Source organism: Lithobates pipiens, unplaced genomic scaffold (genome assembly GCF_037356315.1).
Source record: "Lithobates pipiens isolate NorthernLeopardFrog02 unplaced genomic scaffold, aLitPip1_a1.2 Scaffold_27, whole genome shotgun sequence".
Classification (NCBI taxonomy): domain Eukaryota; kingdom Metazoa; phylum Chordata; class Amphibia; order Anura; family Ranidae; genus Lithobates; species Lithobates pipiens.
Genome location: NW_027507788.1, coordinates 76,308,181 through 76,322,219, shown reverse-complemented (window position 1 = coordinate 76,322,219; position 14,039 = coordinate 76,308,181). Strand labels below are relative to the sequence as shown.

Below are 14,039 nucleotides of genomic sequence, written 5' to 3'. Positions count from 1 at the left end.
TCAAAGGGGTAACGCACCACTATTCGTCTCGGGACTGAAAAGGCCTGCTGTGGGCTTCCCCACTCCTTGTAAATAAACTTATCAAAATAAGTTAAAGCGGAAATCCACCCTAAAGTGGACCTTCCGCTCATTGGAACCCTCCCCCCCTCCGGCGCCACAATTGGCACCTTTCAGGGGGGAGGGGGGTGCAGGTACCTGTACAGTACAGGTATCTGCACCCATTTCCGGCGTAGATTCTGCAGAAGGTACGCCCCTTTCCGCAGAATCTATGCCCCTTTTCGAAAGTCCCCCGCTGCCTGCTGGGAAACACACAGATCCCAGAGACAGTGGGGACCATCCTTATTGCGCAGCGCAACTCGATTCCCATACCTAAGATGGCGGTGGCAGCACCCGAGAGACGATCGAGAGATGGGCTTCGGGTGCCGACATCGCGGGCGCGCTGGGCGGGTAAGTGTCACTATTTTAAAAGTCAGCAGCTGCAGTATTTGTAGCTGCTGACTTTTAAAAAAAAAAAACGGCGGAACTCCCGGCGGACTCCCGCTTTAAATACAGAAACACCTTAGCAGAGCAGGCCAGCTTGTGGGACCCAAAATGGACCGACACCTCTGCAGATGCGCCCGCCGTATCCTCCATCTTTGGGTATCCCGATAAGTGCTCCTACTAGTGCTTTTTCCTGCACTGACCCAGACACGGAGTCATCCTTGCGGTCCTGGTCCGCGTCCTCTGAAACGTCAGAACAGGGGCCGCCTGCCAGAGCGGGACCAGAGTCTGAATCAGAGCTTTCCCCAGAAGACAGTGGGGGTGTTTTTTTTTTATCCTCCTTGCACACGCACACCACTTCCACCCTGGCAACAAAGGACTCCAGGACCACCGACGTCCCTAGGCACCACAGGTGCAGGGGAACCAGCTGCAATAACAGGGATGTCTGGGGAAAAAGCACTAGCTTCTGACACCATGCTGACACACACTCGCCTGTCACCACTAGGGACCTAAGGCAAGCCACAGAAAATGCCCACCCTCCTAGCTGCCACAAACTGAGGGGGGCCCCCCCGCAGGACTCACCACCCTGACCCAGGTACTGCGCTGTGCTGCTGCCATCCGTTCTCCCCTGTGCCAGCCACAAGGTGTCCTGTGTAAGTTTCGTGCTGTTCCAGAATGATCCAGCCATCCAGCGCTATGGTAAAACAAACAGACTACTCAGCAAAAAACGTCCGAGAGCGCTGGGAAAATGGCCGCCAGACTTAGAGAAAATGGGCAATTAAGAAAACTGTCTGTGGCTGCAGAAAAATGGCCACAGTTCGTGCAGTGGCCAACCCACATGGCATACACACAGATACCCCAACCATAGCCTAAAACCAGGGAAAAAGACGAGCGGACCACCAACCTCCCAGCGCAGGCCCCTGCCAGGACCCAGAGCCCCCCCCCAGAGGACCCCTGGCCAGGTACTTGCACCACATCCCCTCTACCCAGTCACACAGCTGCCCATACCAGGAGGAGGGAAAGGTACAGGGAGAGAAGAAAGGGAGAGGGAGAGACCCCCTAGTTGACCTCCCAGGGAATGCCCAGCTGCTCCCTCCTGCCGAGACAGGTGGAACCATAATTAACCCTCCTGCAGGGACTGCTGGACGCATTCCACGAACAGACCCATCACCCGAGCAGTACGGGGTGGCTGTCGACCACGGCACACTGTGACACAGACAGCAGTAGCTGGCCATATGTGTGCCCCAGAGCATATGTCTCATCGGCCCCACCCCTGGATCAGACCGGGCATGTCGTGGCTGACCCAGAGCATAGCTAAGTTTTGCACACTCTTGATGGCCAGGCTGGGGAGACTACCAGGATCTATATTATCCATCCTGTCACCCAGCCCAGCTGTTGATTGTAGATCACAGGAATCAAAAATCAGAAAAAAGAAAAAATTCCCAGGACCAATGGTCCCCACCGGGAGCCAGGTCCTTCTACACTAGGCAGAAAAAAAATGATCTGCTGGAAGCAGAGTGAGGGGTTATAGCCAGTAGGACCGCCCCCTGGGCGATACTGTGCAGTTTTGCTGTTTTTACATGTTCAGCCTATTCCTCTCCTGAAGGTGGCTATATAACCCCTAAGGTCAAGATTAAAAGGTGCCATGTCCGTTAATGAATGAAAGAGAAAATTAATGCTAAATGTCACTTCAACCTTGTATGTTCAGTGGCTTTATACTCTTGTCTATGACTTTGTATTGTACACATAGGAGTAAGACAAAATACTTCAATGGTGTGCTAAAATCTGATTAGCTGTCAGAATACAATAGCCCGGCAGTGGAATTTGTCCATCTGTTTATAGCTTGGGTGGAGGAATCGATTAAACTTTTCTCTTTCAGCTCACAGGTCGAAAGAAAAAAAATCTACTAGTATATGGTCAGCATTACTACTCTGGAGTGCAGCCTCATTTTGCTCTGTTGAAAAGCTGTGAACTGTGGTTCCTCCCGCTGGCCCCTACATCACTAAGACTGGCCATAAAGGAGTAATTTTTTTCTGGTCAACCAAGGAGTTAAATTAAATACAATGGCTTGATTCCCCTATCTACACATTTGATGTAGATGGGGGAATCCTTCCCACTGAGCTATTAAATTCTAACAGTGTGGAGACTTCCCAGCAGTCAGAATCGACTGATAAGTACCGCCGACTGTAACCGCTGGCACTGATCAAGAAATGACCAGGCTGGTTTTACACTGATAGATCAACTTGTGTAAAACCAGCCTGCTCAGATTTGCTGCTAAAGCAGCTGAATTTCGATCCATGTTGGCTTAAAAGACACAAAAGCACAGTGCCCACAAGCATGCAATACTCCTAAATGTGTAGGGTGCTCAAGATTCTGCTGGATATTAAAGCAAAAAGAGGATGCCCTATTTGCAATGGAGACATTATCGGAAACTTTTATTACAATTATTTTTTTCCAGTGACAGAGTTGCTTTAGGCTGTAGAAAATAGATACATAAACATGGAGATAATATTGAGGATTCAGCAAACATTTCTAAACACATAAAACACCAACTGGTTAAGCCAGCACACCCACCGGCCACGGGACTCCACATCTGGATTGGTATTATCAATAACAATGCTCTTGCCATTTTTCAGTGCTTCTTCACAGGCTGCCACACACTTTTGCCATGTTCCAAGTGTGTCCTAAAAAATACACAACAGGAGTACAGATTAACAGGCCAAACTATGGAATTTTTTTTTTAAACTCACTGTAATCTTTTTTTCTACAAGTTCAATAAAAGGACAGAGAACCCACCTAGCTGACTTACTGCTGTTCGTATATATGCGAATACCTTTATGTTTTTTTCATTGTATTGACATTTACATAAGTTGTTACCAGTGTGGAGGGGATTTTGTCCACCTGTGTTGGATATTATTTTTTCTTTTCATTTTACCTAGCATCAACTGGCACTATACCCAATTGGTGATTATCCTGTGTCCTCCAAGGAATAAAATAGAAATTTAAATTTCTTTGTTGACAGAGATTGAGGGATGTGGGGAGACTAGAATATGGAAGCTGTCGCCACAGACTTTCTTTTTATTGGAGCTCCAGGGCTACTATTCTTTTTTGTTTTCAAATATACTTAACATTTCTGAAAAGAATCATCAAAAATAAACAATCCAACCACAAAGGGAATACAAAGTTATCTTCTGGAGATGGAAACAGTCAATACACAACAGTACTTGCACATTTAGATTTGAAAACCTGACAGCACAATTATGCACTCTGTTTTCAGATTTATTATTGCAAACTGTCAAATACCCTATAAACAAACAAAGCATCTCGCATAGGGATCATAAATGTACTTAGGATGTTATGGAAAAAAAAAATATCTTAGGCCTCTAAAGTGCTCCTCTTTTTGGCTTGTCTTATTTGGAGGCCAGCTCCAGATCTAGAATATGTGCAAGTCTCAGTATTTGCTCACAGTCAACTACAGGATCCAGGAGGGAGCACCCATATAAAAGGTGAGAGAAGGGAAGGCGGTAAAAAGGTAGGCAGTAAAAAAGGAAATGTTATATACAGTCCTTGACTTTTTCCAATTCGGTTATAGTGCAGCATGATATTACAATTACAAACAACTTGGGGGTCTCCACAGAGAGCAGGGATGTGGCTGTTTTTTCTCCTCACAAAACACATTGCTTAGTAAAAGCAGCACATACTACACAGAATACACATTGTTAGGCATACAGTTTTTTTTTTTTTTTTTTTGCCACCTCAGTGAGTTTATTCGGGAGACTCAGTTCACTTTTAGGTTCATCTATATCTCCTCCCACATTACACATCATTGTGGCTTATTTATTCAAATATGTTCTATTGCATAGAGTTAGTTTACAAATAAACAGCCAAGATATCGAGTCTCTCTGCCTACGACTCTTCTTAGTCTAACCACAATGGTTATTTATCTTGTTCTACACCTAGGTGTTTTAATCTACCCGGTTCTCCCCTACCCCCCCCCCCCCCCCTCTTCTCAAACCCACCCCCCCTCTTCTCAAACCCACTCCCACCTCTCATCGCATATAGAAAAAAAACACACACACTTAAACAACAGAGAAAGAAAAAAAAAAAAAAAAAAAAAGGAAGAGAAAAAGAAGAAAAAAAAAGGAAAAGAGAGGAATGTACAGTCTACGAGACGCATGGTTTTTCTCGACTACCTATAAGGGGATCCCTAATTTCATCAATCCATAGCTCCATATCCTTTTAAATTTCTTACTATTACCCTGTTTAGTATAGAAAACCCTTTCATTACTAATTATTTTCCTTATATTCATCAGCCATGTTTCAGGTAATGGACTAGAGTGTGACTGCCAATTTTGAGCAATTAGCCTCCTTGCCTGAAAAAGGCATCTAGTAACTGGTGTAAACAAATTTTTAGGGATTTTATATCCCTCCAGTATAGCCAACAAGCAGGTCCTCACTGTTGCATCCAGTGTCAAGCTAAAGATCTCATTTATATGCTCTATTACCCGTGTCCAATATCTAAAAAGCTTCGGACACCTCCAAAACATATGGATGAAGTTTCCAACCTGACCACATCTAGGACACTGATCATTGTCTCTCCACCCCATTTTAAACATTTTCCTAGGTGTATGATATACCCGGTGAAAAAAGAAAAGCTGGGAGGCTTTCCGTGCCGGGGAAATAGAAACCTTGGTTCCCTGGTCCATTATCCACTCCCAGTCGGGTACGGACACTAGCCCCACGTCCCTCTCCCATTTCCTTTTACTTTTGATCATACCGCTTCGATCTAACAATTTATCCCCCAACCTAGTATATATGAATGAAATCAAGCCTTTAAGCGTATCTCGAGACATGATTTGAGATATCACCGGGATCTGGATCAGCTGTATCTCCTGTGATCTAAATTGGGCCTGAATCGCGTGTCTGACCTGGAGATATTTATAAAATGAGCGGTTTGATAGAGAGAATTCAGATCTTAAGTCAGCAAATGACCTAATAGCCGAACACTGAACAATTTGCGCTAGCTTATGTATCCCTTGAGTTTCCCATTCCTTACATCTTTCAACCTTAAATAGCTCATCTAAATTCCTATTATCCCATAGGGGAGCCAACACGGATATCTTCTGATATCCCAATAGAGCCTTGACTGTTTTCCAGAGTTTAGTAACCTGAGTAGTTGTTGGGCAATGCATATTAAACGAGTTTGCCTCTAGCGCCTCCATAAGCGTATTGTGTGGACATCCTAGCATTAATAGCTTGTGGCAAGGGTTAGCTTCATTTATTGCTATTGCTCCAGCTAAATGCTGCAACTGGGCCGCTAAATAATAGAGTCTAGGATATGGAATCGCCATCCCCCCTTCTTCCGACGGTAGCTGCAATGTCCGCAGGCTAATCCTCGATGGACCCTTTTTCCATATAAGAAGTCTAAATAAGGATTCTATTTTCTTGAACCATCCTTCCCCAATCCATACTGGTGAGTTATGAAGGAGGTACAGAATTTGAGGAAGCCATACCATCTTCACCAAATTGCAGCGGCCCGCCATCGAGAGGGGGAGTCGACTCCAAATATCGGCCTTTTGTTTTAACTTTACTAAGAGGGGAGATAAATTATCTTCCAGATAAGAATTTACATCCCTAGTAATCCACACCCCTAGATATTTAAACTTCTCAGCCTGTTTCAAATTCAGAATATCCTGGGAAGCGCAAATAAGCCCCCGTTCCAGCGGCAACAAAGCGGATTTATCCCAATTTATGATTAATCCTGATATGAGACCAAATTCTCTAATCATCTTCATTGCCACTTTCAATGAGGCCTGAGCATCCCCCAGGAAAAGCAAAATGTCATCGGCAAACAATGCTATTTTTTCCTCTACCTGTCCTCTCCTAAATCCCTGTATATCAGGGCTAGCCCTAATAGCGATGGCCAATGGCTCCACTGCCAGAACAAATAGTAAGGGGGAGAGGGGGCACCCCTGCCTCGTGCCTCGTTCCAGCAGAAACGTCTCAGAGAGCTCATTATTGATTTTAATTTTCGCTCTTGGATCTGTATAGAGCAATTTAATCCATTTAAGAAAATTTGGTCCAAACCCAAATCTAATAAGCACTTTAAATAAATATGCCCATTCAAGGCTGTCAAATGCTTTGGCTGCATCCAGAGCCAAAATTGCTCTGGAGCTTCCATTGTCTACCGGAATCTGAGCATTCAGAAACAGTCTACGGATATTAATACTAGTAGATCTATTCGGGATAAAACCCGACTGATCGGGGTGAATAAGCTTGTGGACACTCCTTTTTAGGCGTGTTGCGAGCACCTTTGCTAATATTTTAACATCTGATCCCAGAAGCGAGATCGGGCGATATGAGGCCGGGTCCATAGGGTCCTTATCCTCTTTAGGGATAACCACTATAGTGGCTTCCAACATCGAGGAGGGCAAGGCTCCACACTCCAAAGACTGCCTCAATGTCTCCAATAATTGTGGCAGCAGAATCTCCCCATATCTCTTGTAGACCTCGATTGGTAATCCATCGGGTCCTGGTGCTTTTAAATTAGGCATATCTGCCACCGCTCTTTGGAGTTCCTCGATAGTAATTGGGGCTTCCAATGTTACTAAGTCTTCGGCTGTTACTGTTGGCATTTTCAGGTTCCCCAGAAAGGCATCTGTAGCTCCCCCTTCACTCCCCCCTTGGGATTTATATAGTGAGCTATAATAATAATAAAATGTGTTATTAATAGTAGATGGTTCAAAAGTAGTCTCTCCCTCTGGGGTCCTAATTGATAGTATCGCTGAGGGGGCCATATTCACTTTAACCAGCAATGACAGCATTCGCCCCACTCTCTCTCCCTCCCCAAAATATGCTTGTTTCTGCAGTATACGTCTGTTATCCGTCTTATGCCTAATGATTGTCTTAAATTCTTGCTGTTTATCAAGCCAGGCCTTCTGTGTAATAGGATTCGGATTTATAATATATTGTCTTTCTGTCTCTAATACCGCCTTAATGGCTTCCTCTTCCTGTTTTTTCATCTCGGTCCTATTTCTAGCAATTTGTTGAATAAAAAGACCTCTTAAAAAGGCCTTTAAAGAGTCCCAAACAACCCCCCCCCCCCGATGCTGTACCCATATTAACCTTAATGAACTCTTTTATGGTTGTCACCCGATCCGTATCTTTCGTTAGTTCCAACCATACGGGGTCCATTTTCCATCGGCCAGAATATTGTTTCTTACCTACACAAAGTGTCAGTGTTAAGGGGGAGTGGTCCGAGACTCCTCTCGGGCCATAATCTACCTCGTCCACTCGTAACATCGCACTACTATTCACCAGAGCCATGTCAAGTCTTGATAGTGTAGAGAAAGTTGCTGAGTAACAAGAATATTGTCGCTCCCCCGGATGGCGAGTGCGCCATGCATCGCAAAGGCCAGCTTCATGTAGGAAGCGAGCTAACCTCGTTGCGTCTTTCACAGTTGATGTATTAACAGTTGGGTACCTATCCAAGAATTTATCCAAAACTTCGTTAAAGTCCCCCACTGCTATCACGGGGATATCAGGTTTATCTATTACGAAGGCTAATAACTCATATAAAATTTCCAATTTAAATGGAGGAGGAATATACATGTTGGCTATCACGTAGGGATTATTTTCAATTTGGCAATACAGGAAAATATACCTACCCTCTACATCTATACAGCTATTATAGCAGGAGAACCGAACCGCCCTATCAACAAGGATGCTAACCCCTCTTGCATAGGTTGAGAATACGGAATGAAACTGGGTCTGGAATTTCCGACCTTGTAGACACCGAATCGTATCACCCGTCAAGTGAGTCTCCTGGAGACATAATAATTTAGGTCCTTTGCCCTCTAAAGCTGACAAGACCACTTTTCTTTTGGTCGGATCTCCCAGGCCCCGCACATTCCACGATACCATCCTAATTCTTTTCACCTGCATCACTACTTAAGAACCTATAAATTGGGCAGTTTTCTTTCTTTAAAAAAAAAAAAAAAAAAAAAAACAGTGTATAAATGTATTAATACCAAAAAAGACCTTCCCCTTTTTTCCCTTTTACATACGTGTGCTCTATATAGTGCATAGTATTTTCTCCCATCCCCTTCTAAATAGTACATCTCCAAATTTGTGTATCCTTGTATTATTTTTGTTGTCATTCCCTTAGCCCACCCTCCCTTCTCATCTCTCCCGCCCAAATTTATGTGTCCTTGTGTTGTTTTTATTATTATTCCCTTTCCCCACCTTCCCATCTCATCTCTCCCCCCTCCCCTTTTACCAAACTCCCTCTCCCACCCCCCTCGCCCCATAGGGCTACCCCCTAGGGGTACAATTGTGGCCTTCTTACAACACTCCCACCACTCACACATACCAATCCTACTAGGTGCTCTCACCCCAATTTTCCACCCACTCATGGGAACCCTTTGTCCCCCACTACAAATACCCACTTGTACTCCACACACCCTTACTGCTCAACCCCTGCCCCCCACCCATATTGTGCATGATACCAATGTAACAATTTTCAACAAACTTACCCCTTATTCCTATCCACCCCCCCCAAAAATATATACCCCGAATCCCTTGAAAACCACCTAACTGCCCTGTAACATATATTTATAGGTCTTTTTTACTTGCATCTAACCATTGGGATGCTTCCTCTGGCGTATTGAAAAAGAGCGTCTTTCCTAATGCAGTCACCCTTAAGTGGGCTGGATAGAGGAGTGCATATTCTAACTTATATTTAACCATTTCTCTTTTGACTGGTATAAATTCAGCTCTTCTTTTCTGAAGGTCAGGAGAGAAATCGGGATACAAAGACACCCTAGCTCCCTTAAACCTAATGTCTCCCCTCATTCTGGCCTCTCGCAGTAGAGACACTTTATCCTGGTAATTAAGAATTTTAAGCATTATAGGCCTAGGACGCTCCTCCATATGGCGGGTTTTTCCCGGGGTACGATGTTCCCGTTCTATTGCGAATATCGGGGTAAATGTTTCCGCCCCGAAAAGTTCTCGGAACCACCCCTCCAGAAAACCTATCAGATTAGTCCCCTCGCAATGTTCAGGGAGACCTAGCACCCTAATATTATTTCTTCGATTCCTATTCTCCATCTCGTCGAGTTTATCCGCTTGTATAATAGCTGCTTTTTTAAATGAATCAATTTCCAGCCTCATAGGCCTCAACTCATCCTCCATTGCACCCATGCGTTCCTCAAGCTCGGTAGTTCTTAGTATAGTCCTATTCAACTCCTGTCTCATGGACAATAGTTCCTCCTTTATATATTTTAGCTGTTCATCAAAATTGGATATCGAGTTTTTGCATTCCTTAATTGCGTTCAAAATGTCTCTTAATGTAGGTTCCTCATCCGCATTGCTCGGCATCACTGCATGGGAGCTACTTAGCGTTGTTTCCGAATTTATTGTTGCTATTGATAATTTTCCTCCCCCCCTCCCTTATTGCCCCCCAATTTAGCAGCTGGTAAAATGGGGTTGGCCAGAGACTGGCCTTGGCTCCTTCTATCAGCAGATAAGTTCTTGGTATCTTTATTATGTAAATCTCCCCGCTGAGTGCTTGAATTACTGGGTGAAGCTGGGCCAGAATGGGCATAACGCTCCAATTTTGCCGCTGCTGACGCTGCCGCCATTTGATTAGTTTTGTCCTTGGCGGCACGAGTAATTTGTTGACCCTCTACGGGTATTTGCTCCTCAGGGGATCTTTTTCTCGACATAATTAGATTAAGTAGCCACGTAAAAACCCACCTTACAAGTTATCAGCTTCTGCTTATCAGCTAGTCAAGTAATAAACAGATAGTAATATCCCACAAAAGAAGAAAAAAAAAAAAAAGGGGGAGAAGGAGGGGGGCAGCAATATTGTGGTGTCTTTCCTAGTATAGATAACACTGCTTATCAGAGGGGACGATGCTGATTAACTCCTAACCTCCAGCCTCAGCAGATGACTCAATAGCGAGAGACTCACCGCCCTATAATGAGTTATTTATATTTGCATACATATGCATATATTCACAGTGTATTCACAATGTATATTCAAAGTAGGGCAAACCAGGTCAGTAGTTCACATCAATAATAATTAAAGACCAGAAGAAGGAAAGGCACTTATCTCAGTTGCTAGTACATAATCCATGGATCCGTAGGAAGAATATACAGGTCATCCAGATCTTCCCCTCACTTCCCCATGAGGTTAGGCAGTCAGTACAATTACATTTAATTGCCTCTCATCTCACCTTCCGTGCTGGCAGGTAAACAGGAGGAGGATAGAAACCAGCGAGTAAGAGGGGGAGAGGGAGCTCTTTACAAGCATCCCCTCTCACCTGCCCAGCCCGCCGTACAGCTCCTGGGGCGCACGACATGCCGCACGAGTCCGCGCGCCTAATTCAAACAGAGCGGAGAGCACAGCGGTACTACGGGAGCCCAGGAGCCGTTAGAAATCTCGCGAGATCTTCAGCGAGATTCTTGGCCCCTGCTCCACCAACCACCCATCAGCAACAACGGCCCCGTACTCCGAGCCCCGGCGGCAGCAAACACATCAGCTCAGGTAAGCGATATCTGCCTAAGCATGAGGCATGGGAGCTATAAAAAGGCAGTGTACAGGGGAGCCTTTAAGCAATGCCAGGTAGCCCGGGGTATACAGGATCAAAGCGAAGAACTCAAGGTAGGCAGGGTGGGGAGCGGGAGAGCAGCTCCATGCTTTCACTCCTCACACGTCTTCACTCCCATTCACATCCGGCCACACCCCCAACTCTGCCAGGCATACAGTTAAACCCTTTGGTTGTCCATAGATCTTAAGCCCTTCCCAGCCAGTGTCATTAGTACAGTGACAGTGTATAGTATTATCATAGTGATAGTGTCACTGGTGATGTCAGTCCCCCCCCTGCGTCAGTGTCAGATAGCCCATCATCACATTCCCACTATAAGTCACTAATCACTGCCAATACTAGTAGAAAAAAATAAGTAAATAAAAATTCCAGTATACTGTATATTCCATAGTTTGTAGACGTTATAACTTTCAAGCAAACCAATTAATATGCACTTATTGGAATTTTTTTTACCAAAGATGTAGCAGAATACATTTTGGCATAAATTTATGAAGAAATTAGTTTTTTTAAATGTTTTTATTGGATATATTTTATAGCAGAAAGTAAAAAATATTGGGTTTTTGTTTTTCAATATTTTCAGTCTTTTTTCATTTATGTAATAAAAAACAGTGGTGATCAAACACCACCAAAAGAAAGCTCTACATGTGTGAGAAAAATGCTATGAATTGAATTTAATTTGGGTACAGTGCTTGCATGACCATGCTATTACCAGTTAAAGTAGCGCAGTGCTAAATAGCAAAAAATGGCCTGATCATGAAGAGGGTAAAATCTTCCAGAGCTTCACATTAAGCAGCCACCTAATTCTCTCAAACATCACTTCAAATATTTTAAATGTTTTTTTATTTTTTACATCTACTTACTCTGTTGGCATATGCATAGCCTTTCGATACCAGGTGTTCTTTTATGAAAGTTGATTTTCCAGCTAAAACAGAGAATGCATTGGTTAGGGGCTAATCTGATTATCTTTTTCATACTTTATAAATATTAGGAATATGAGAAAATGTATGAAAATAGCAAAGTGCTAATAATAAAATCAAGATGCATACATATGAAAAGTTGAATTGCAGTGTACCTATAGCCCACATTCACCTATAGCAACTACTACCCCTTTTTGCTACTTTTGTACACCTAAAATATAATTTACCCAACATAAAAAGTACCATTTACACATACATTTATACATTTTAATGAAATGAAGATATGCACACTAAAGAATAAGTTAACCCCTTGTACTGCTTGTAAGCATATTCCTTTTATTCCTCTACTGTTCTATGAGGATAAAGGGGAACCACCCCTATTTCAGAAGCATGCTATATACAGAGGCCCTGAATTTTGCTTTGATTCTGAGTCTCTCTCTTGTCAATAAAAAAAATGTAAAGGGTAACTCCACTTTTGTGGGGGGGAAGAGGAAATAAACAAAAACAAAAATATATACAATTTCTACACACATTGTTTTGTAATTAAATGTTATAGAAGATTAAGGGCCGGTTCACACAGCGAGGCGATGCGAGGCGACACGGCTCGCCTCGCCTCGCTCCCGCAAGTCGCCCCCGTTCTGTACAATGGAACCGTTCTGAGAGGAGCGACTCGAGTCGCTCCGACTCAGAAAAAAGGTTCCTGTACTACTTCTGGGCGACTTCCATTGACTTCTATACAGAAGTCCTCTGCAAGTCGCCGCTGAGGTCCCCGCAGGTCGCGGCGAGGCAAGTCGGAGACGCCTCACCGCGCCTCGCTGTGTGAACCGGCCCTTACTCTCCTTTACAATTTGGAGAACTATAATTTTCTATAAAATGTAATGCAATATGGTAACCTGGAGGTGTTCTGTATAGAGCTGGTACATGGAATGCCCCCAGAAATGTAATTTCTTGCTTATGTGATGGCTTGCTGATTTTCACAGAAATCTGCACTAAGATACAAGTCATATATTAGCACCTTCTGCAACAAACAAAAATAGGATTTTTGTACTCACCGCAAAATCCTTTTCTCTGAAGTTGACGGACACAGCTCCATTAATTTTGACCGTATGGTTACTACGCCACCTTCAGCAGAGGACTAGGCAGAACATGTAATACATGTGAAAAACAACATAACTGTACAAATCCGCCCAGGGGGCGGTCCCTCTGGCAATAACCCCTCAGCCTGCTTCCTGCAGCTCAGTACGTCAACAAGCAGTATAACGTAAACTAATAGGAGGGGAGGGTGCTGTGTCCATCAATTAACTTCAGAGAAAATAGGATTTTTAAAACAGTTTACCTGTAAAATCCTTTTCTTTGATGTACATCAGGGACACAGAGCCATAGTAATTACTATGTGGGTTATATATCGGACCGACAGGTGCTGGACACTGGAATGCCCCTAAGGCGTGTACTCCCCTATATAACCCCTCCCATTACTGGGAGTCCTCAGTTTTGTAGCCAAGCAATACAAGTGTATACCAAAGAAGGGAGGGACTTCTGTGTCCCCTGATGTACATCAAAGAAAATGATTTTACAGGTAAGCTGCTTTAAAAATCCGATTTTCTTTTCTTGCATCAGGGGACACAGAGCCATAGTAATTACTATGTGGGATACCCCATAGCAATGGCAACTGAAGGGGGGGAGACACAATAAAAAAGAAAGGAAGTCAGAGGACTCATACTGCAGCCTGCAGTACACTGAGCCCAAAGGCAATATCCTCATGACCTTTAACATCGATTTGATCAAATCTGGTAAATGTATGAACTGAAGACCAAGTCGCGGCCTTACAGATCTGAGCCATAGAGGCCTGATGATGCACCGCCCAAGAGGTACTAATCGCCCTTGTTGAGTGTGCTTTAACATGAAAAGGAGGAATTTTCTTCTTTAAACCATAAGCCTGCTCTTCTGTTAAAAAAAAAAAAAAAAAAAAAAAAAACATAAGCCTGAATAATGACCTGACAAATCCACTTGGAAATAGTGGATCTAGACGCTA

The 14,039-nt window shown here is 43.7% G+C and overlaps 1 protein-coding gene across 2 annotated transcripts in view; it reads right to left on the bottom strand.

Moving 5' to 3' along the window:
- The window catches only part of PNKP (polynucleotide kinase 3'-phosphatase), a 603,977-nt gene that overhangs the window by 34,218 nt on the left and 555,720 nt on the right, over positions 1 to 14,039 (bottom strand). For both annotated transcript variants that reach the window (XM_077457083.1, XM_077457082.1), the window contains exons 13-14: positions 11,951 to 12,012; positions 3,055 to 3,164 (exon numbers count right to left, since the gene is read on the bottom strand). In XM_077457083.1, coding sequence (XP_077313209.1) covers positions 3,055 to 3,164; positions 11,951 to 12,012 — 172 coding nt within the window. The remainder of the gene's footprint in view (positions 1 to 3,054; positions 3,165 to 11,950; positions 12,013 to 14,039) is intronic.